Below are 23,403 nucleotides of genomic sequence, written 5' to 3'. Positions count from 1 at the left end.
CTGCCAGAGCAGTACTCTGTCCAGGAGCTGACAACCAGGCTGATGCCGATGCAAACCCCATCAAAAAGTGGCACTTCAAATACAGGCCTTGGGAGCCTCTGTGGCACAGCTGTCAGTACAGATGCACTGCGTGTCTGTATCCTCTTTTACTCCCCACCTCCATGGAGAGTCTAGTCTTCAAAATTCCCAAGCCTGTGTGCTGTGCTTTCTTTGCCTGTGCTATGCATATGTTAGTAGATGATAACTAAGACATCTGTGGGTTTGCAGCCATGGATCGTTACCAGCTGTTGAGTCATTTGAGTCCCAAATTTAACTCACTGTACTTTGAAAATAGCACTTAGTGGTAGAAAATAAGAGTGTTTATTCTACAAAAGCTGTGGTCCTACAGTCTCAAAATAATCATCCTGCTGCTGAATAATTTAAGAAACAAAAATGGATCAATTTAATACAGCAAGTGTAAGGCAAAGCTTTGTGACTGACATCTCCCAGGCGGTTAGGAAGTACCTTCACAGCAGCTGCCAAGAGGAAACAAAGAGAAAGATAATCAAAAAGACAAAATCAAAGACATTCTTTTTGAGTTCATCTGGGAATATGACCAGTCTCACAGGGCACCTATGTTTACTATATTTCATTAACAATCAAGGTTTCTACCCATTCTTCAGGATGTTCACATGTGGTGGCAGGATTCATAACAACACTGAAGATGGAAGATATTTTCCACAACTTTACTCCTTGAAAATCCAGTTTCTTCTGCTTCTTTCCCCAAAGGGAAATAGTGTTAGAAAGTTTATGTAAAATCTTTTTTCCATATGGAAAGGCAAGTGCAGATGCACATGAGTGTGCACAAGTGCATGCATACGTATTTTAAGCAACAATAAGTGGCTGTGATCTGAGCTGATGAGTGCAGAGGAACTTCAGAATTCAGCAGAACTCCTAGCAGACTGCTGTAGAAACTTATGTGGATTAACCCCCAGATGGAGACAAAGGCTTGATTTCATCAAGAGAGCCCATAAACTGGCTCTGAAAGTCTTTGAAACAAGCATCAGTGCAACAAGGTCAGTCCCCCTACTGCCATGACTCCCACACCACACGTGTACACTTTTGTTCCTCCTTGTGCTTTTGGTTAAATTTTGCATTATGCTCTGAATTGATTTAAGGCCTCAAAATTGGAATGAACTTGAGTTAATGTACAGTCTTAATAGGTTTTAAATGTTTAAATGTTTAAACCTCTCTAAGGCTCTGGATTATTTAAAACCTTCATTACATACATTACAATGGTGGTGTGGAAGGCAGAAAAGGAGCTGTTGAAGGTCTTCATGGACCTGTGATGAGACCCAGAGCTCAGAACGGCCATACAAGCTGTGTGCCTCAGTGGCCATTAGGCAGTAACATAACAAGGCCAGGCACATGCATTATAACTTAGTAAACATTAGCTTGATTTTTTTAAATGGCCTTTTTCATTATTGGTCCCTCTTTTTAAACAGCTCTCTCCTGCAAAGCTTGTGGTATATCTCATTTATGGGGTTTTGGGTCATGTTTCTTGGCCCTATTTTAGACTGTTTCTCAGGCCTAAAGACTGGACCTTCTTTTCTTAGGTATTTCACAGCCTGAACACCAATAGATACATGTCCAGATACATATATATGGACATAGGTCCACTCTGCCCATGTGGATAGGACTGGGGGTGTCATTCACACAGACATATACTTCCTTGCCATCCTTGCCATCTTTTGGGGTTTTGGTATGATGCTAGGGTGCCCTGTTCAGTGTTTCCAAGCTAGAAAGCAGTTGCTCAACTGACAGCACCACAAGGCTCACAATACACTATGTTTTAAAGGCAGAGCAACAGTAGCATATTGCATCATTACTTCCAATACTTCTCTATGCTTACTAGTGCACCAAGAACACATTTTGCATTTATTTATTAATGCTGGCACCCATTTTGTAAGGGAGATAGGAGGCTTGCCTACTTTCATTGTATGGGCATCTGTGTGTCACTATGTACCAGCCACTGAAATACTCTTTTAGAATTTCATGTTATAGTACTCTTCAAGTAGAATCTTAACACGTCTTTGCATCTCCTACAGCATAACTTGAAAATCAGAGTTATGTCCTCCTTCTATTTTCATTAGATGCTTTTTTTTAATGCCTCAGAATTTATCTGATTCTTTAGGTCAATACTGGCAGACTTGTTCCTGAAAAGCTGGGATGTAAGAGTTAACACCTCCAAAAGAAAATAGAGGTGGGATATAGAAATGCTTTTTTCAAACCATGAACAGAGCTGTACTGCAGAGTAGTCATTTAGAGGTGTTTGGGGGGTTTTCCTGGAAGGAAAAGCACAACAAGAGAATTCATTGTCAAGTCCATAGCATTTGATCTCCATGGAAGTATTATCAACTGACTTTAAAGTCAACCTTCAAATATGTTGGAATTCTTTTCTGGTGGCCTGTATCTGATGCTCCTAGATGTGCACTTGCACGCTGTGGGGAGCAATACAAACACAAGCAATTCTGGCAACCTTGTACCTGATCATAGAAGAGCACTGGTATTCAGGAGAAAGAGAGGAAAGGCTTCATAATGAGGTGTAGAGATCTTATAGTCTGGAGCAAAAGACAGGGAAAGTGGTGTATATGCACCTATAAAAAAAAAATTGTTTTTCAATCTTAAATCAGTCCTTCTGAACTTGATGTATGGTAAATTAAAGAGTCAGCTCACTCAGGGTTTTCAGGAAAAAGAGCTGCTCATATTCTTGTGTGCGTTCATTTCAAGTCAGCTATACTGACTGGTACTCTCTCCCTCCAGGATGGGAGGTATTGGCAGAAGCATCAGTACCATCTAGAGTTACAAGAACAGAAAACATAGCATAGTCTATGAAGAGCATGCAATCTGGTTTGGTTCGCAGGGATATCAGTAGGTCTTTGGGGGCCTGACAGAGAGTGAAATAAAGTAGAAGCAAAGTAGAGGAGACAGATCTGATAGAAAATACAAAACACTTTCACACCCACAGCCCTGGAAAACAAGTTATGTGTATTTTAAAATTCTGCTGTTGTTCCTTATACTTTAATAATGTCACCAGGTCTTTGATCTGCTGCTGGCTTCTGAATTCCAATGGCAAGACACTTCAAGGCCAAAGGAAGACAATGAAAACAGAGGTGGCATTTATTACTGGTTTGGTTTTTGTAAAAAAAGTTTACTGAGTTGTTTGCATGCCTGCCATCAAAGAGGAAAGAAGACTGCACATGCAACAGAAGAAAGAGTGATACTAACATGATTTGCTAAACCAAAAGTATTTACAGAGAGCAAGGAGAGCAAATTTCTCTGTGTAGCAGATCCTATTGTTATATGCAGAGTGTGAAGCAAGGTTTAGATTCACCTTCTTGGCTCCTCAGATTGTCAGCTTAGAAAAACATCATCCCCCGTGGACAAATCACTGCTATGCTTGCTTTGTCTAATCTGCCTGGACAGAGTCCAACTGGCCATGGAAATTCCACAGAAAAAGCAGCTGGACTTGTCAGAAACTAGATGAGAGAGGCCTTCCTTGCTTTTTTTGCAACCCAGCTCTTCCAGGGCATAGAGAGGGAGTCCTGCTGATATCCTTGTGTGGGCTACAGAGGCTGCAGAGTTATTCCCTCTGCAACAAGAAAGAAGATTTCATCGTGTTGTCCCTTAAGGCAGTACAGGGTCAGGGTAGTTTGTTGCTTGCAAGCATTCACGCAAGTGATGTAATCATAATAGGGATGGCCTGCACTAAGTAGTCCTTGTTGACAAGACAACTGCATTTTATTTTGATTTCTGACTATTATATCTCATTAACTATAACACTTAACAAATACAGAAAGGATTTTTCTCTTCCTGGCGAGTCAACTTAGGGAAACAGTAATGGAGTCCAGAGCCTTTTTGCTGCAAAAATCCTCAGTTCACACTCAGTACAAAAGTTGTACAACCAAAAAGTCCATGGTCACTTGAAAAAAGGAATGGATGGGCTTCTCTCTAGCATCCTAAGACAGAAAATATAGGAATCAGGTGCCACTACTATCACCCAAAGCTCTCAATGGCTTCTTTAGTAGTGCCTTCAGCAAACAAAAGGATTATATATAAAGGCACATGAGTAACACTACCCTTTCAGCCCTTCAAGTATTCTCCCTCTATTTTCAGTGGTACATACTAGCCAATGTGAAAGAAGGCTACACTGAATCTGTTTGTGCTGTATTTGTTCTCCAGTCTCAGTGAAGTACATCTGTCTGAAGACTTTTCAGCAATTTAAGGTTTCTTACAAGAGAAAGATTCCACAAACTCTGTGAGGCTCCTCCTAAGGCTCCTTCTAAGAGTTGTGAGATTTTTTTTGACTGGAAGAAAAAGATGTTACAAGGAGAGCAGCAGAACGACCTGGTTGCTAAAAGAACAGATGCAATGTGGTGCATGTATTCCCCATGCTGTGGGAGATGTCTTGTGAAAAAGCAAACCTAACCTGACCCCACAAGTTTCTCTTCAGCTCTGGCAAATGTCTAGGCTGGAAAGCACCTGGCTGAAGTAGTTTGGCAATGAAGTCACATGTCTTGTCATCTTACAAATCTGAGATCTGATGGAGTCACTTGAGTTTGCTCAGAACACCAGCGCCCCTTTCCATTTAACCTTTTAGCCTCTGCCTGGGCCACCCTGGGCCACAGTGCAAGGGATGAAAGAAACCTTCTGGCTGCCTCAGCATGCTTCATGACTGTAGTCAGGTCACTTTGTTGGCAGGTTATTTTCAACAGGCATTGCTGAAGTATCAAGGTGTTATTCAGCTCAATCTTTGATCAACTTTGGTATTTCTCCCTACTCCATTTTATCCTATCATGTGCTTTTGGCTGTGTAATGTTCCTTTTGCCTCACATGCCAGTTTGTATCTTCATAGCAGACAGCAGGGATATCCACTCCCAGTACAGTCCCATGACCATGGGATATGGTAGCAGAACTGTCACCATATGCAAATCTGCCGAGTGCTATAATGTGCAGTACAGACTGACTGCCATTTGTATCAGCAGAGCAAACTGGAGATCACACACACCCCCAGCCACCCCCCATAACTGTAATGTTGTTCTGTGTACTGTGCTGATTTACATAAGGTTGGTAACCATTAAGGATTTGTGGTTGTGACAGAGAATACATAGTCCTCTGGGTCATGACATATTACAGCTTGTGCAGCATCAATTCAATAGAGGACTGCTGCTGAAGTAACACACAGCAGGCATACAGCTCTGGTGTGGATGCCACTGGTGTATTCTAAGGTAGGAGGCCAAAGGCCAAATGCAAACCACATTCTGAGAATGGCTATAATGCAATTCCATAGCACCACTACAGACTCTGCAGTTTACTCAGGCTCATGGAATAAAATAAAAGTGCATGAGGTTCCAACCCAGGTGGATATATACTCTCCCAAGGACACTGCACTAAATCTCCATCACCCAATCAGACTTCTTCCATTTTGGATTTTTATATAAGGGCAATTTTCCAGTAAACCCCTTGCTATTCTGCAACCTACTGGTGATGCTGCAAGCTGCTGCTGCTGCTGGAAGAGTACATAATTAAGCAATAATTTATATTCTATGCATGTATGCACAGAGCAATAAAATGATCTCAAGAGCTGCGTGCTGCTGAGGCGTTTAATCCATGCACAGAAGGAGTTTACTGCAGAGCTGCTCCCTCCAAAAGGCTTTTGTCATCACTGTGTTGGGAGGGAATTCATTTTTTTTCTTTAATAATTTCATTTGATTGTAATACAATTTAAATAGCTAATGCTACACACTCCACTTCTGGATCAGACCTCATTTTATTTGTTTGTTTGATGTACCTTGAAAATCGTAAAAGCTACTAGGGCAAAGAGAAAATAACGTGTCACTTATGAGATTTCCCCCCATAACTCCATAATAAAAGAGTGATGATAATTAAATAAACAGCACTTCTTCCAAAGGCATTAGGGGCCACAAGTTGCCATGAATTGCAGCTGCTAGAAATACTTTAAAAGGCAGAGATTCACATTTATTTGAGAACTGTGTGGTTTCAGAGAACACCTTAAAGTCCATACCTTTGTGTTACTTTTTATCTGCTAGTGTTTCTAAGCAGTATTTGACATTTCTATCTCAGAGAGAAAAAGGGGGAAAAAAAAAAAAGACAAAGAAGAAAAAGAAGAAGAAGGAAGAAACAGGGTTTATCTCTTTGTTTACTTTGTACATCTGACATCACAGTTAGTTCATGAGTCATTCCTGCCTGCTGTGGGAGAGAGGGAGAGAGCAAGAATCATTCAATCAGACACAGAAGAAACATTTTCCAAAGAATCTGAGAAAAATAATTGGTAGTGGTCTTGGTGCCTGGATCATTTTAATTACTGGCTTTTGGGATTTCTTCTGACTTCTCCTTCAAGCTGCAGTCAGACACCTTGTCCCAAATACCAGGGACAAGGGTGTTTAAGATGTAATTTCTGGCAGCAGGGTCTGTTTGTGCTCCAGCATCATGAAGGCTCACCTTCATTTGGAGGCTATCTAAGAGATGCAGCAGTTCTTGTCTCACAAAACACCACAGCCCTTATGAAATCCCTGTGGCTTTGTAGCTGGAGAAATTAAGCCAAATCTGTGGCTAAAGGATGTGGCTTGTGCCATGGTTCAGGGAGCCCTGGTGTGAGGCAAAATTCAAACATATTTGGCATGGATGGTTTGAGCCTGTTTGTGTCTAAGTTGTTTCACTTAACAAGCAGTTCTTCTCTCCCATGGAGATGAGCTTTGAAACGGAAAACTGAGGCATTGCAGCCCCTTACACAACCAAGCTGATAAGAAAGAAAAGGAATATTTACCAAAAAGCCCACAACAATTCATAGTAGCACAGGCCTGCCAGCAGCTTTGATTAATATAATCATGCTTAAAACCAGCTACAGCAAAGCACACTGACTCATAATCCACATCAAATTAAGCTCTGATCAATAATGATATTACCTTTCCCATCTACCCCTCTCCTGGGTGCATCTGCAGGACCCCAATCTTAAACACATGTATAGCAAATATGTTAATCTCTGTCCTAAACAAACTTAAAGGCTAAATGGAAGAGACATTCAAGGTCTAATACTCTCTTCTGTAACATATAAGAAGGAAAAGCCTGAGATGGTCATGAGGAATGTCTCAGGAGCTCAAACAGCTGTTGATCATCAGTCTGTTAGCAGGCACTGGCAAAAACAGCCCAAAAGGAAGGGCACCTGTCTAATAAGGAGTCAGGGTGGAGGTTTGACTACATGTCAGACGTAGCTTTACATGAAAATTCATCTCTCACATGACTGAAGCATTTTGCAGTGACACATATATTTCCTTTGTCAAAAGTGGTACTGTTGTCTTGTCTCATCCATCAGCACTTTCCTTAGGATTCCCAGCACAAAGAACTTTCTGCTCTTCCCAGCTGCAGAAGGAGAAAGTGTTTAATCTCCCCTGTCCAACTCATGTAACAGCACATCCCTAGTGAGCTCTTATTACCACCTGTCATTCACATTCTGTGTGCTAGTGCTGCAGCTGGACCATAAGCCTTCAGTTCTTTGTCCTCTACTTGGTCCAGAGTTACATGTTTTTCACAAATAAGAAGTTTGTATTGCCTGGGGATCTGGGGCATTAGTGCACACATGTAGGGTGACACCTCACTGATGGCAAGAAACTACCAGGAAGTGAGTAAGTGTTCATTTTCTTTTCAGAGCAGACAAAGAATCCCAGAGTTGAGGATGCTCACTCTGTGCTCATAGGGCAGACAGTGCTATAGGCAGCAGCCCTTCTGCTCTGTGCAGTGTCTTACCCAGACACTATAGTAGAGGTTACATTTGAAAGTGTAAGCTCCGTCTCTGCATCCCTTCCACTCATGACTTTTTCAGTATGCAACAATCATGAAATTTGCAAGGAGGTTGGAGTGAGGAGGGGTCCAGCATCTTCTCCTTTGTGTGAAGTGACAGGAATAGAGGAAATGCTTTCAAGTTGCACCAGGGGAGGTTCGAGCTAGACATTAGGAACTATTTCTTCACAGAGAGGGTTATCAAACATTGGAATGGTCTTCCCAGGAGAGTGGTGGAATCACTATCCCTGGAGGTGTTTAAGCAGCATGTGCACTAGAGACATGGTTTAGTGTTGATCCTTCAGTACTGGGTTGAGGGTTGGATTGGATGATCTTTGTGGTGTCTTCCAACCACATGTTTTCTGTGATTCTGTGATAACCCTTTGTGTTTTGTTTGCAAGTTCATGAGCAAAATCCACCAAAATCATGAGGTACTGTTTCATCAGTATCCCTTGTGGTAAGAGACCAGATTACCTACAAGTGGGATCTTCCTTGCTTGGCTGAATACAAACAACATATAGGATTTGTGTAATGGCCATAAAGATTCCTCTAGGTGTTATAAAATGGCAATTTTTTGTGTCTGTAATGAGTAGCACTATGGAGGCAGATAAACCTGTGCCGTACAAAACATCCTGCAGAAACACAGGGAGGTGACTGGCTGAGGGCCGTACTATGCATCCCCTAACATTGTGCCTGGCAGTCATTGTTTGTCATCACAGAGCACAATCTCCAGTGAAGGAGCAGAGTGAGGACAGCCTTTTTTTAAAGAAGTTTCAAGCTCATGAGTTTAAAGAGGTCTCAAGCTCTATTCTTTATTGTTGTTACTTGTTCTTCCTTGTTGTTCATTTGTTATGGGGCAGAATACCCCTGACAAGGTAGAGCGCCAATATACTGCTCATGCACAAAGAGTAAGCAACACTCATGCCTTGAAGAACCTGTGATCAAAACTGCCAAGACAAAGCATGAAAGTACGGGGAATATTTGAAAACCAAAGTTCTTTCCCTTCCTTTTCTGCTTAGCAAATTCAGCTCCAGTCTGGCCGCACAGATTTTCCCACCCACCTTCCTTAAAAATCTTACACTTCAAGAGAACTGAAATGATCATGTTCTTACTAGTAAAGAAAGACCTTTTGTGTCATTTTATAACCACAGCCATTTGAAATGAGCCCTGGAGCTTGATTCTCAGAGCACAGTGGCTCTCTTGGATCCCTTTTTTCCCACATAAGGTCCAATAATGTACTAGTCACGTTGCATTGTCACACAGGCCATAAGTACATTCTTGCAGACACACTGATGTTACTGGTTAAGCAAAGCGACATGGTAAAACGTGGAAAGGGATGTGTAGTTTCTAATAAAACAACCTGAACTTTAAGTAAGGGATTCTATGCAGTGTCTGTAGCTATCCATTATTTGGTGTGTGTGGGTGGCAGCTGTGATATTTCAGGAGCTCAGAGTTTAGCTTAGATGAAGCTGGAGGCCAAAGACCAAAATTAGACTCATCCGGATGGGCTAAGGTTCAGCCTCATTTGATACTTATGTCTGTCCATAAAACTTGCCACCTGACAGAGTTATGAAGCCTGTCCTTGCAGTGTTCTCAGGGAGCAATGAAATATTGCTGCAGGGATGGAAAACAAGCACAGGATATTCTGAAAATTTCCCCAACACCAAAGAAGACATCTGGATTAGGACTGGAATCCTGCAGAGTGTAGAATCTGAATTTTGCAAGGGATTTTAAGATTTTGACAGTGGTATTTAAAGGGGGAGTAGACCATGAAATATTTTAGATTTTGATATAAGAAAAGTCTGCAAAAAAATCTCCCAAGTATTTAAAAAATGTGTGTTTCAGCAGAGCCAGAATATGTCCAGCATTTTGTAATCTTTTCTTCTATAAAACCTGTCATGGAAAAATTGAAATGAAACAAAAATGTCAAGCTCCTTTACTCCCCCCCCTTGCCCCCAAATACAGAGACATGATAATTCACCCTGTATTTGTCTAAAGCAAAATTCCAGAAAAATCACTGGTTTCATGAAGCATGCTGGTTCCCAGCTGTTCCAGTTCAAGTTTCTCTGTACAGCTCTGTTCAGCATCAATATTCAAGGCTCTGGTGGCATACAGTTCTTTCCCTGTCGAGCCACTAGGCTAAGCCAGTTTCTATGCAAACATCTTCCCATAGGTGTTTCCTTACTGCTTGCACCTTCTGTTTTCAGGCAACTTGGAAAGTGGTGTGTCTATCACTCTTCTAACTTCTCTCTCTTTTTTTCCTCTTTCCTTTCCCCTTTCCCGTTCTCCTCCAGGAACCTTCTGCATCATTTCACTGTGCACATGTGTGGCTGGAATCAACTTTGAGCTCTCCCGCTACCCCCGCTACCTGTACGGACTTCCTGACGACATCAGCCATGGCTATGGCTGGTCCATGTTCTGTGCGTGGGGAGGCCTGGGCCTCACTCTTATCTCTGGCTTCTTCTGCACTCTGGCTCCTTCTGTCCAGCCTGTCCCCAGGACCAACTGCCCCAAATCTAGACCTGAGAATGGGACAGTATGCTAAAACAAACAGCAAACTAATACACACACACATATACATATATATATATATATGTCTATGTATACCCATACATGCATATATATGTATATATAATTTTATATATATATATATAATCTCAAATTAATGCCAGTGCCAAGGTAGAGCTGAGTCCAACATGGCACTCACATCTCCACCGGACTCTGTGTTGCTTCGTTCTTTCTCACAGCAATGGGAAAGCTTTTTTCTCACGTGGCTCTTCCATCCAGCTCTTAACTTCAGCATCATACCTTACAGGTTGAATGAACATACAGTTGCACCTACCTACTGCCATTTGGGAAGGGGAACAGGGAGTCTGTGAGGGGGTGTGAAACCATAATCTGTACAGGACATGGAGGCTGGGGTTGGGAGGATAAAAAGCCTGTCCATTGCAGCCAGAAGGGAAAATGCAAACAGCAAAGGAACAAATCAAGCATTTGAGCCTACTCTACAATGCACCTCCTCAAGGCCATTATCAGAAACCGACCCACTTTCTTTTTCTTTCTTAAAACAAAATGACAGAAGCCTGCTCTGTCATTTGGTTTGGCATTTGGGGTATTTTTTGGGTTTGTTTTTGTGGGGTTTATTTTGGCTTGGTTTTTTTGGGTTGGTTTTTTTTTATCCTTCCTTAAAACTCAACCCCCCCAAAATGGACAGAACGTGTGGGGAAAAGCAGAGAAGCCTTTTCTTTTTGCCTGTCAAATCTTAGAGAGAAGCAAGCAACTGAAAATACAAAAAAAAAAAGTAACAAAATAAAACCAGAAAGCCACAGAAAGCTACAAAAAAACCCCAACAACCACCAACAAACACCAAACCCAACAAAAAACCAACAACCCTCCCCCCAAAATAACAAAACCCCCAACAACAAACAGCTCCATGGAGGACATCTCAGCGGACTTGCCAACAATGCGGTTTTAATCTTCCAGCTGCCTTACATCCAGGCTCACAACTGAGGCTGAACTGCTAACATAAACGCAGCAGAAGGCCTGTTGAAAATGCTGTGATACATGTGTGCATAACTTTTTTCTTCCCTCTTATTTATTTTTTTTTTAAGAAAAAGAAAAATGTAAAACATTGCAGTGTGATTGTCCCCTAAACCATCCCTGCTGTGTTTGTGGCCCGAGACTGAGGCACCGCAACTGCAGAAGCCTGAAGAAAGCCATCAGGTCTGAGACAGCATGTCTTCTCTGATGGATTTGGGAATGTGGTTTTTTTGTTCTCACAGAGCATCTGATAGTTCAGGATGTTGAATCCAAGGGACGACCAAGCCAGGGAGAAGGGAGGTGAGGGAAGCCCTGGCACTTGTTCTTCCCAGGTATTTGCTGCAGTAGGATTTCATCGAGTTTCTGTTTTGGATGTTTAAGACAACTGGGCAAAAGCCATTACCAAGGAGAAAAAGGAAGCTATTTTTTGTAAGGGAGAAGTAAGAGACGCCTCTTGTTGTGTTCCTGTATGCCAAATAAGACCTTCTCACATCTTGTCTTTGGAAACTGCCCCCATTCACTGGAGATCTCCACTCTTCATCTGGGAGAACTGTGTACAGATGGAAGCAAAAAGGTCAGATGCAGAGAAAGGAGGTTCATTTTTCCTGAGCTCAAGTGTTGTATGATATAATTGTGAATCCAAAAATGGAACTCTCTCTTTCTTGGTCTTTCTCTTTCTCCTGCTATTCCTCTTCCCATTGTTTCCTTTTTCCTTCAGTCTGCTCTTCCCATCATTCAGGTCATAGCTTCTAGAAGAGCTAAATGAATAACAAAGTCTAGAGAGGCAAGCAAATGCCATCAAGGGGAAGCAAAGCATTTTGGCTGTGAGGGCAGTGGTTACTTGCAGGGGAACAGTGTCTGAGGGGCAGGTGGGTAGGAAGGACTAAGAATGTAACCAAATGGAGTCTGAAGAGGTGATGACTGACTGGCCATATGCAGGAGAGAGGGCACCACTGACAAAAGTACAAAGGGAGACAGGGCAAAGAAATGAAGGCCTCCCCAAAACCGTTCCAACCCAACATTCTCTTAATTCAGGGATAGTACCAGCAATCCTTTCTTACATGATAGCTGCATGCCATCAGTCCTTAAATAATCCCCTGCATTTATAAAAACACCAGAAGAAGGAGGCAACCTGTTGAAACTGTGCCCACTGCACAGAAATTAAGGCATTTATTTCCAGGTCATGCCATGCACACAGCTGGCAAGATACTGTATTTTGCTTGGTTAAAAAAATCTAACCAACAAATAATTCTTATGCAATGCAATTGCATAGCCCTGTTTCCCCTTCTCATTACACCTTTTGTGATTATATTGCTTTATTACCAGTGCCCAAGGCAATGAAGTTTCTGGAGGGTATTTTGGAGTAGGGTAGATATGGGTTTCTTCCATTCTTGCTCAACTACCTATCTTTGGCTTTCTCTGGTCTACAAATGCTCCAAGCATGCCAATGCCAGCTGCCAAGCCAGTGTGTTGCCACTGAAGTGCCATTCTTGGCAACTGAAGTTTTGCTATTTCATTCTCCATTAGATCTGCCTGGAGAAAATACTTATTTATTCATATTGAAAATGCCTTTTGAAGACATTTCCTTTTTAAGTAGATTGGTTTAATTCCTTTTTTTCTGGCAAGGTTTTCGATTAGAGTGGTTTTGAAAAGCTTTGAAACCGTCTGACTGTGCAAGTGCCTACTAGGTAAGAAGGCTGATGTGTTACTGTTGCAGTGAAGAAGGACATTTAAAAGTGAATACACCTCTTGGAAAGCTAAATAAAAACTGAAAGCAAAAAAATCAGTAAGTGAAAACCAAGAGACCTATAAAAAAAATGTGAAATATTTCACAGTATGAACAATTTTGAGGAAAAAAAATCAAACAAGTTTTCATTAAGAGATGAATGTTTTAGAAACAGTTTTGAATGCAAACTTTCTTCCTCCTCTTCAGTGCTGTGTAAGATATAGGAAGGGTTTCGTGTGAATACAGTGTCCCAGGTAAAGCGAAGGATACAGATATCTAGCTGGAGTCCACCACCAGGCCCTGTGGCACAGCTCCTGTGAGGATGTACAGTCTTGTGTGACCTGTGACAGGTCACAGGGTGTATTCTTTTACAGATACAGTTCTGAAAGAGGTATAGAAGTAAGATTTAAAGAAATTGAAATAATTCTGCTCTTTGATGGATTCTTAAAGCTTTCCTTTCTTTCTGCATACAGCATGATAAGAGTTCTGCCTTGATGAAGTATCTCTGACAGTGTTGGCTTAGAAGCTGTATGTAAGCCTGTGTGTTTGTGTGTGCCAATGGTGGCAGAGGTTTACAATTGTTATTATTTACAATGGAAAAGTATTAACCCTGAATCTTTGGGCCAGTTCTTTATCTTTCCTCTCACTATAGCCTAGGCTCTCTAAGGGCTATGCAGCTACAAAGGATCTTAAAACTAGTAGTGTGTGAAGCAGATTATGGTGATATAACCTTAATCTCAAACTAGATACCCAAAGGGACCATTGCTTGACACTCCAATTCTCTTATCTTTCCCTCAAATAAGAGTAAAGCTCCTGTGGGGTATTGGGAATTTCCTTCCATGCTCTCACAGAATTGGGAGGAGCCCTATGTGCTTTGATACACTTGAAGGGGGCTTACAGGCCCACCACACTTTCTGTTGGCTCAGACTCATCTTTAAAGCAAGGTTGGCTCAAAATATATCCAAATCCAATTTTGCTGTGGTTAGTGACTCCATCTATCCTGAGCCAAAGCACACTCCCATCTAGTCTGAATTTCTGCATCTTTGGGAGGCTTTGAAATATCTTTCCAAACAGAGATCGAAGCTTTTTCACGAGTGTGTGGTTTTCTAACTGAAGAAATAGTTAATTAGAAATCTGTTAGCTGTGATGCCATCATTAAAGGGCTTGCCCACATCCCTCCAATCTGCCCTGTAGAAGCACCTAAGCATGTGCTTTACTGAAAGCATGTGACTAATCCCCTTAAACTTGTTAGGCTATTCATATGCCTAAAGTTAAGGATGTGTTTTCTTGGATGATGTTCAGCCTCCTGCAGAGTCCAGCCCCTGTTCTTCTTCTTCTATCCCTCCTTGTTGATAAAATGACACTGTTGTCCTAGCCTGATGTACCAGTGGGTATTTGGTCCCCCTTTCCATAAGGTGGTCAGGTGGGGTCCGTAGCTCTTTCCTGCACATTATCTTTCATGTTGCACTGCTGGGTCAACATGTCTTCATGCTCCAGAAACCACAGAGGAACTTGACTGCAGTGAACATAGGTGTCACAAAATGCCGGTCCTAGGGATGCAGGACAAAGTGGCTCAACCCACTGAGATCTGCAGGCTGAGGTTTTGTGTATAGTGACTCTCAGTTATTGTACAGTGAAGTTGTTCTGCGACCTCAGTGAGTTAGCTACATGGAGTTCTGTTGTCTGTCCCTGCTGAGGTCACTGTATATGTGAGGGGGCTATATGGCAGGAGTCCATGTGCTCTGTATCTTATGTACTGTGTAGGACACCTTCTTCTACAAGCCAGGCTGTTTGTGTGTTAAAATTCCTGATTCATATTGGCCACCTGTATATATCATCTCTTTCTTCTCCCTCTCTACAGACACAACTGATATTCCCTGATCTGAATGGTACAGTCCCTTCAGTTATATTTCTAGTTGGGCTTTTTTGCCTTTCATTCTACCCCAGGGACTGTTGCAAGTGGATTGCAAACCACCAGTGACCATTGCAATTTCTTTGAAATATTGCTTTTGAAAAATTGCCATTACTTTAAAAAATGTTATTCCAGCTGCAGTAACAAATGAAGGGGGAAAAAAAAACCACCAAGCCTCAGAGTCCTCTAAACAGAGGGTACTCATCCTCCCAGGAGAGAACCATGAGAGTGTAGGTATTCTGCTTTCTTGTAGATGAGAGTCATTTGGGACCACTTTTAGCTATGGCATATTAGCTGTGCAGTTCACTGGATGGCTGGTGAGGAAAGGGATTGATATGCAGGGAGTATCTCAGATTCCCAAGTGTTCCTGCAAGACTCTGTCTCCATGGCTGTCCATTTACCCACCATGCAGCGCTGCCAAATCAGGCTCATCCCTGGAGCCCCACTGATAAGCAGAGCTCAGAAGAAAATCACTGTAATCTGTCCTTAATTCTTGAGTGCCAAGCTAACTGCCAGCAGTGAAATGGAGAGGAAATAATATGTTACCAAGTATAGCTTAAAGAAAGACATACATTATCCACGATCTTTCTTCTATGTCTCTACATAGACCTAGAAGGGCTATGTGCTCAGGTACATTCACACAAACCAACACTGCATTGCCTTGCCCCCAGGTTTTGCACTCTTTCATGGCCCATACTGCTGTGCTCATCCAGCCAGCAAGGGAAGACTCAAGGTGAAAAACTGAGACAGCTCTGAACAACTGCAAGGCATCACTGAGGGACAAAGAGTAAAAAGTATGCACGAAGCACAAAGACATGTAAAGATTAGTAATGGATGAATTTCCAAGGTCAGGAACTGAGCTTCAAAACACCCTACAGTTTGATTACAAACTCCAGGCCAGATCCATAACATTTTGATTCTGCCAGCCTAGACTGAAAGCACATAAAACCAGGGCTCAGCTCAAAGCAGCCCACTGTTTCCAGTCAGGAATATAATGTACCTGTTTCATAGTCTGTTGAAGTCCACAAAAAGCTTCCCCTTGGCTCCAGTGTGTTTTGGATCAAGTGCTATAGAAGAAAAATTAGTTCTATCTTGGTTAACACTGAATGTGTGCCTACACATTCACAATATCTAATCTTTGGCTTTAGAAAGAAACAGTCGTGAGATGTTAACTTCTTTCCTCCCTTGTTTTAGGGTTCCCCTTGTGTCTGGCCCACCAATGCCCCAATCCTACAGCCTTCTTCAGAGCCATAGGTATGGACTGAAACACTTTTTATTTAAAAAAAGAAAAAGAAAAAGAAAAAAAAAAAAAACAACCAAAAAAACACAAACAAACCAAACCAACCAAAACCCACAATAAAATACACACACATAAAAAGACCTACTGTCGATGGCCAAGGGCCTCAGAGAAGCTCCCTGTTGACATCAGTGGGAGAACTGGAGCCTGCTGCTATGTTGCCAAGTTAAACGCAGTATGTCTTGCACCTGTTGAGCATTTGATGTGCTTAAGGAGCCTAGACCACTGCCTCAATGTAGGCCCCAAGAGGGGAATGAAATGCAGGTCATCTCTAGTAAAGCACTCCAGAATCACAGATCAGTTGTCCTTCCTTGCTCAGAGAAGACTCGCAATGGAAATAACAGAGGGCTCAAATAGGTTATCTCCAGGAGAAGGCGGAGGAGTGGAAAAAAGGAAACCTAACAGCAGTTGCTATAGGTTAAAATCGATGAGCATTGGTAGAATTACATGAGGATACAGAGAAAATACATGGCAAAAGGCAGCTTAACAGTTTGTTTCCCATTATTTTACACTGAACTCCAGAGCTGCAATGCAATTCAGATGCTGTCTGCATCTGTGTTAAGTTGTGCATGCAAATAACGCAGAAGAGATATGGGGAAACACAACTGGGACAAAAAGGGTATTCACCATCAAAATACATTCAGATATGTGAGATAGAGCTCCCAATGTTGTCCTGATTGCAGGCACATATACATGTTTCTTTCTGCCTATTTTGCCTTCAACAAGTCCTTGTTACATTCTAGTGCCACAGACGCTGGTACTAACCACTTACGTGTGATACATACAAGTGGCACAAAGACCACAGTTAATGCTGCTTGGCACAGCAGGGAGCTTCACTTCCCTGTGGCTCTGAGCCCTACCTATGGCAGCAGAGCACAGGAAAATCACTGGAAAGGCAGTTCCTCCAGGTAGCTTTGTTATTTTGCCAGCTGGTCAGAAATAGCCAAACAGTACCAGCAGTTCTGCAGTAGATGAGATAAACAGTCAAGTGTTCAAAAAGCTGGATGACCTCTGAGTTTTGGCCCAGTTTTAAAGTGATGTAGACACTAAGGAGCATGAATCAGATAAGGCTTGGTCTTCTGGGGCCAGCTATAAAAAAGAGCCTCAGCATGCAGTTCCTCCTTAGACAGCGAACAGGAGTAAACACTAAATGGCTTTGGTGTCTACATTTATATATTTTTTAAAATACACACTCCCAATTTTCTTAAGTTCTGGTGATATTTAATCTCATTAATAGTTTTCATCTGACTGGGGAGCATAAGGATGCATTTTTTTATGAGGGGTTATTCGTTAACAATATCAATCATAAGGAAAAGGTTAGAGTAATCAGAACAATAAAATAGAATAGGAGAGCAGCCTTTGACGGTTCAGTTAGAGTGTACTGAATTATTTATAACTCCTGGGCACCACCAACAATCACACACTTCTAATTTAAACTGTTACTATTTTCACTCAGCAATTTCCATCACTTAGAGTGTTTATATTCATATATTTGTTCTTTGATCTTCTGCAGGACAAAATTTCCCCTGCTTACACAGAGAACCATATTTGGGGACTTTTGAAGATGTTTTTCTGCAGCAGCTTAAATTATTTTAAAGCAATTTGAGGCCTAGTATGACAGACATTGCAAGTTTCAAGGCTGTAAACTGTGCCTGAAATGGACTTGAACTTTCAGTTCTTTCTCAAGTAAAATTCCCTCTGATTACAGGTCATTGGAAGCAATGGGAAATTACCGCCTGGGAGGCTGGGTCCTATTTATGTATATATGTGATGAAGGGACTTGGGTAAGTGGGCCATGCTTACATGTCAGCCCACTTAAGGATATTTTGCATAGACACAGGAATAGTCACTGCTAAGTCATTCCAACTTTATACCAATCTCTTTTTGTAGTTGCGTGTGGCTGGGATAACGCAGTGGTAAACCTAGCCCCTAGGCATGCCCACCTGTACATGTAGATATGTGTATATATGTATATGTATATATATATATATATATTTGTAAATTTATGAAAAGTGTCCATAGCTTCATGATTGCCTGAAATAACCTGAAGCTGATGTACAGAATTTCAGGCAAAGGATGGTTTCTTTCTCATAATCCTCAAGTATCTCATATTTAAAGCAAAACAGTACTATCTCCCAGGAACATTCTCATTTTGCCAGTGTGCCAGTTGAGGAGGGGTACCACACCAAAGGCAGCAGCATGCACATCCACACAGGTATATCCAATCACAGGACTGAGTCTCAAGGGCTTTTTTAAGGGAAAGGAATAGGGAAAAGCCATGGCAGAATTTCTATTCCACAGTAGCTCTCCCAGTAGGTTAACTTCTCCTTTATTAAGAGACCCTTTGAATGGCTGCTCTTTTTCTGCCCTAGGTGTATGTTTGTGAGGAGTGTCTTGTGGATGAAGTCAAGCTAAACCTTAGGCAACTAAGCAGGCTCTATATGGTAATAGGCTCATCTCCCTTGGTTTCTTGTATAATTGATGAAGAGAGACAGTAGCTTTTAGATGGTGAACCAGTCAAGCTGACATCTAAGACATTCATCTTGCTCCATAAAGTGACCACTCATCTATCTTGGGTGGTCTCAAGATCTTAAGAGATCTTAAATCCCAGTAAGAGGAATCAGGGACCTAGTGCAGAAGAGCATGCATGCGGAGATCAGCCGTGGCCTAGTGCTTTAGGTGCATGGCCTGGCTTGCTATGCAAAGCACAGGTGTTAACTGTAGAAGACTGCTGGAGCAAAAGGAGATATTCATGGCAGCCTTCCCCTTCCAAACTGCAATGACTGCAAAGGATAGGACTTGTCCTAACTCTTGGAAATTGCATTTGAGGAGAGTTCCTTATGATGATCTCCAGGCACAGATTACTGGGTGATCAGAGTGATGGAGGTCACAGATCTTTGGCCTGAACTCTTCACCTTTCTCTGCCAGTTCCAGGCATTGCTGAAGCAGTTCAAAGAGTGAATTTGCATCCTAAATGTTTGAATGGCTGAGCTGTCCAAAGGTTATTTTCTTGCTCCATCTTCAAACTACCCTGAAAAAAATAATCTAGCTGGTAGTGATAACAAAAAAATTCTCCTGCAAGGTACAATTTGGATAGGTTTTTAATAAAATGTTAATAATAGCTTTACAAACATCTTACATGGAGATTAGAGAGATTGCAATTTCATCCCTTATTGTTGGGATTATAGTTGTCCTCAGAAAAACTAAACTGAGGACTCAACACGAGAATGAACTGTGACTGTATTATTTAGAGAGCTGTTCTGACAAGGCTGAACATATATCTCCATCTCACAGTGAGCATCTCAGAGCCCAGATTTGGAATCACATATTGACAGCATCTTTCTGGGAGGACCAGCAATTTAATCCAATAGAAGAACTTTGGAGCTCTTACATATTCCCAGATTTTACCCAAATAAAACAAACACAGCCAGAGGAGTGGGAGAATGAAATTGATTTCTGAAAATTCCAGGGCTAAGTGAGTTTTGGATGTTATGCCAATGTATGGAACTGTTTGTTTATGCAGCTAAATTGAAGTCAGTGAATTGACAATTTTCACCCACCTCTCTGAACAAGTTCATATTAAAATCTCTGTTAAGGTTATGACAAGAGAGACTTCAGCTGGCATGCAGAGACTTGCAAAGTAAGGATTCAAGACTGTGTACTTAAGAAGGACTTGAGCTAGAAAGTAAAAGGTAATGCCAAGTTCCAGGGATCAAACCCTACTTTTCAGCATGTTGCCACATTGACCAAGGTGTTCTGTTTCATCCTGACATTCTTCTCCTGCTCTCCTTGTCCCTTTTTTGAGGAGTCAGCTATGTAATCTCTACTTGCCTTCCTTATCCTCCCACTGTGTGAGAATGTAGAGATGCTTCCTTAATGACATTTTCCTCTAAATCCCATTCCATACCAATTGTTGCATATGTGACTGTTTTGTTATTTGAGATGTCTGTGAAAAAGAAATAAAGGCTTTAAGAGTGAACTCTGGAAATGAGGAAGAGCCTGAGAGTAAATCAAATTCCAGGATGCAGCACCATTTTCTGCAAGATTTTTCAGAACGTTCCTAAATTCTTATCCTCACCCTCCTGCCCTCCCTCTCTGTGATAGGGGTGGGGAGAGTCCTGGGATGTGGGACTATCAAAGGTTGCTCTTTTAGCTGTTGACTCACTGTGTCCCACATGGATTTTGTGGACTTTTCAGAGTTTTTCTGTCAAAAGAAACCTTTTAAAAGGTGATAAAGCCAGTGTGTAACATCACATGGGAGGAGGCTCTAAAGGATGACTCTGTCCCAGTTTATCTTTCTCTCTCATTCTTTACAATAACCCTGCATGTCCAGACATGCTCACTGTCCTCCCTCTGGGGCTGACTTTGCTGAGGGTATAGCTTGCCATGAGGGGCCTGCCTGCCCCCCAACCCTATGCTGCACTTGGGACTGTCTTCTTGGATAATTTTCCAGTTTCTCTTAAAAAACCCTGTCCCATCTCCAAACAAAAGCCATAACCACCCCTGTGAGCCTGCAGCAGGGAGCGAATGCACAGTCTCTCTTAGGGCAGCAGGAATGCCTGGCACTGGGGCAGTCCTAGGGGGTAGGCAGGAGGACAAGCAGAGCTCACAGGGCCATTTCACAATAGAGCAGAAGCACCACCTTGCCTTGCAAGCCAGTTCAGAGTGTGGGTCCAATTCCTCACTGTCTCACACTTGTGCCATCACACACTTCTGTGGCAAATACGTGCAGGTATGACAAAAGATGCCTGTGTGAAGGCACTATTGTTTTGCACAAGTGTCAGTGAGAAATCAGACTTGCTGGGATCTCCTTCGTCCACAGTAGGTGCATACATTTTTCTTCAGTATTTCTTCTGCCACAAGTAGTATTTGCCCTAGCCATGAGCTACCACACTGGCCAAAAGTTTTGGAAGGGTTCCCCTTCCTTGACTCCCTCATTTATCTTTTTTTTTTTTCCCTTAAGAAAAGCATCTTTTTGCTCAGAAGGAATGAAACAACTCCCATAAGCATCCTGCGGTGATGACAAAAGTTTTGCAATCACCACTGTCTCTAATCGACAGTTTGGGATGCTTAGAATAATAATTCACTTAAATGCCTGTGAATTGAAGTATGTCAGCACTTTTCCAGGATGCTCCCAAGTAAAACAACGTGCCTGGTACAAGACATTTGTTATGTGGATGCATCTTGGCCAGATGTTTATGTTTCCTTTAAGTGCAGTATGTGAGTATCAAAGCTGACTAAGAAAGGACAGAGAATACCACAATGCTCCAGCACATTCAGAGAAATGCATTGTGACATTGCATTTACCTGGTGTATTTTATCCTCAGAAAATTTTACAGTATGAGCAACATCACACCTGCCCGAGGCAGGGGGGTATTACAGCCATTTTAGAGATGGGAAGCCAAGAGTCTGGTATTTAGCGCTTTGGTGCCCCCTCACAACTTGCAACTAGCTGCAGGAGGAGCCTTCTGTTTTCAGCACTTTTGAAAATCCAGCCTGTAGCTGGCTTATCTAAATCTGCAGTGGTTGTGAATGTGAAAGCCAGGATTAGGACACTCAGGATCCTGACTTCATCAGAACACTGCTACAGAGCTTTGATCCCACAAAGCGTGTAAGCACTTGCCTAATTTCAAGCATGAATGTCCCATGAATGATGCCATCACCATGCTTCAAGCTAGGCACATGCCTAATTGCTCTGCTAGGGTGGGAATTACATTAAAATAGATTAAACTTCTGCATATTTTGAAACTCTGAAAACTTGTCAACTTTTGACCACGTTTCTGGCATTGTCGAGGATGTCTGAACTGTGTATCAGCCTGCAGCTGCTCAACCAAGCCAATCTGCACAGAGTTTAATGAGTTTTAGGTAGCAGCATCCAGTTGTCAGAAGCAATTAAGGGTGGCACATCCTGCGAGGTTCAGAACTCTGTGCTGCTGAAAGAGGCAAAGTATCTCCTGTGGCCATTGGTGCTAACAATACATCAACAGCAACTGACTATTGCATTAGGTCGTTCTGGTAAGATGTGTGTGGTGGCTAATTTCACAAGCAATGTGACATCTTCTAAGTGTGTTGTAGTTTTCCATTTCTTCCTGTAATCTGTTGCAGAAGAGGTGAACAGAAGTTGTTTAAACATGAAACAAACTCAGACGTGTTGTTCTGTTACTCCAAGGTGCTAATCTGCAGGCACACAGGTGTTTGTGTACGTGTATTCATGTTGGCAAGAACATGGCCCCGAAGGGAGGATCGTTTTACTGGCAGGGTTGAGATCAGGGAAAGAGCAGGGGGAAGGAGCAAACCCCTGCACCTCTGAAAGACAAAAGTCACAGAAAGCGTCGCAAGATTTTGCTGAACAAAAATGTCCACATCTTACAATTTTAGTTTTTGGTTTGGTTTTGTTTGGGTTTTGTTCAGTTTTATTTCCTCCAGATTGGCACAGAATACTATATTTCCATCGATTACAATCTTGTCTGGTAACTAACTAAACAACTTGTTCATGGAAAATTAAAAAAACAAATAAATAAGTAAACTGTCAGTTGTGGAATGTAAACTGATTAAACAAATAAAAAAGAAATCATGTTGTGTGTTTTAAGTGGCTGTGTCTGCTTGTGTCAGGAGAGGGGCTGGATGGCTCTCAGCATCCCCATCCCCAGCTGAGGACAAAGGACAAAGAGCAGAACTGGAAGGTGGGTGGCCTCTGAGCTATAGCACACTGGAAATGCTCTTTTAAAACCAGTAAAAATAATGACTGGATGGCTATATAATCAAATAGAATAGAATAGAATAGAATAGAATAGAATAGAATAGAATAGAATAGAATAGAATAGAATAGAATAGAATAGAATAGAATAGAATAGAATAGAATAGAATAGAATAGAATAGAATAAGACCAGGTCGGAAGACACCTTCAAGATCATCACGTCCAACCTATCATCCAACACCACCTAATCAACTAACCCATGGCACCAAGCACCCTGTCAAGTCTCCTCCTGAACACCTCCACTGATGGTGACTCCACCACCTCCTCGGGCAGCCCATTCCAATGGGCAATCACTCTCTCTGTGTAAAATTTCCTCCTGACCTCCAGCCTGAACC

At 42.0% G+C, this 23,403-nt stretch overlaps 1 protein-coding gene across 2 annotated transcripts in view; it reads left to right on the top strand.

Annotated features, from left to right (window-relative positions):
• The window catches only part of TMEM178B (transmembrane protein 178B), a 228,049-nt gene extending 204,932 nt beyond the window's left edge, over positions 1-23,117 (top strand). Inside the window, exon 4 of one of the 2 annotated variants that reach the window (XM_068142186.1) lies at positions 22,902-23,117. In XM_068142186.1, coding sequence (XP_067998287.1) covers positions 22,902-23,038 — 137 coding nt within the window. In that variant the 3' untranslated portion in view covers positions 23,039-23,117. The other variant, XM_068142185.1, reaches the window with a different exon arrangement.
• The last annotated feature ends 286 nt before the right edge of the window (positions 23,118-23,403 follow it).

The sequence above is a fragment of the Melanerpes formicivorus genome, unplaced genomic scaffold (assembly GCF_026170545.1).
Source record: "Melanerpes formicivorus ecotype bairdi unplaced genomic scaffold, bMelFor1.0.p_v2 SCAF_8, whole genome shotgun sequence".
NCBI lineage: Eukaryota > Metazoa > Chordata > Aves > Piciformes > Picidae > Melanerpes > Melanerpes formicivorus.
Note: the sequence above shows the minus strand (reverse complement) of the source record. Positions and strands in the feature narration are given on the sequence as shown.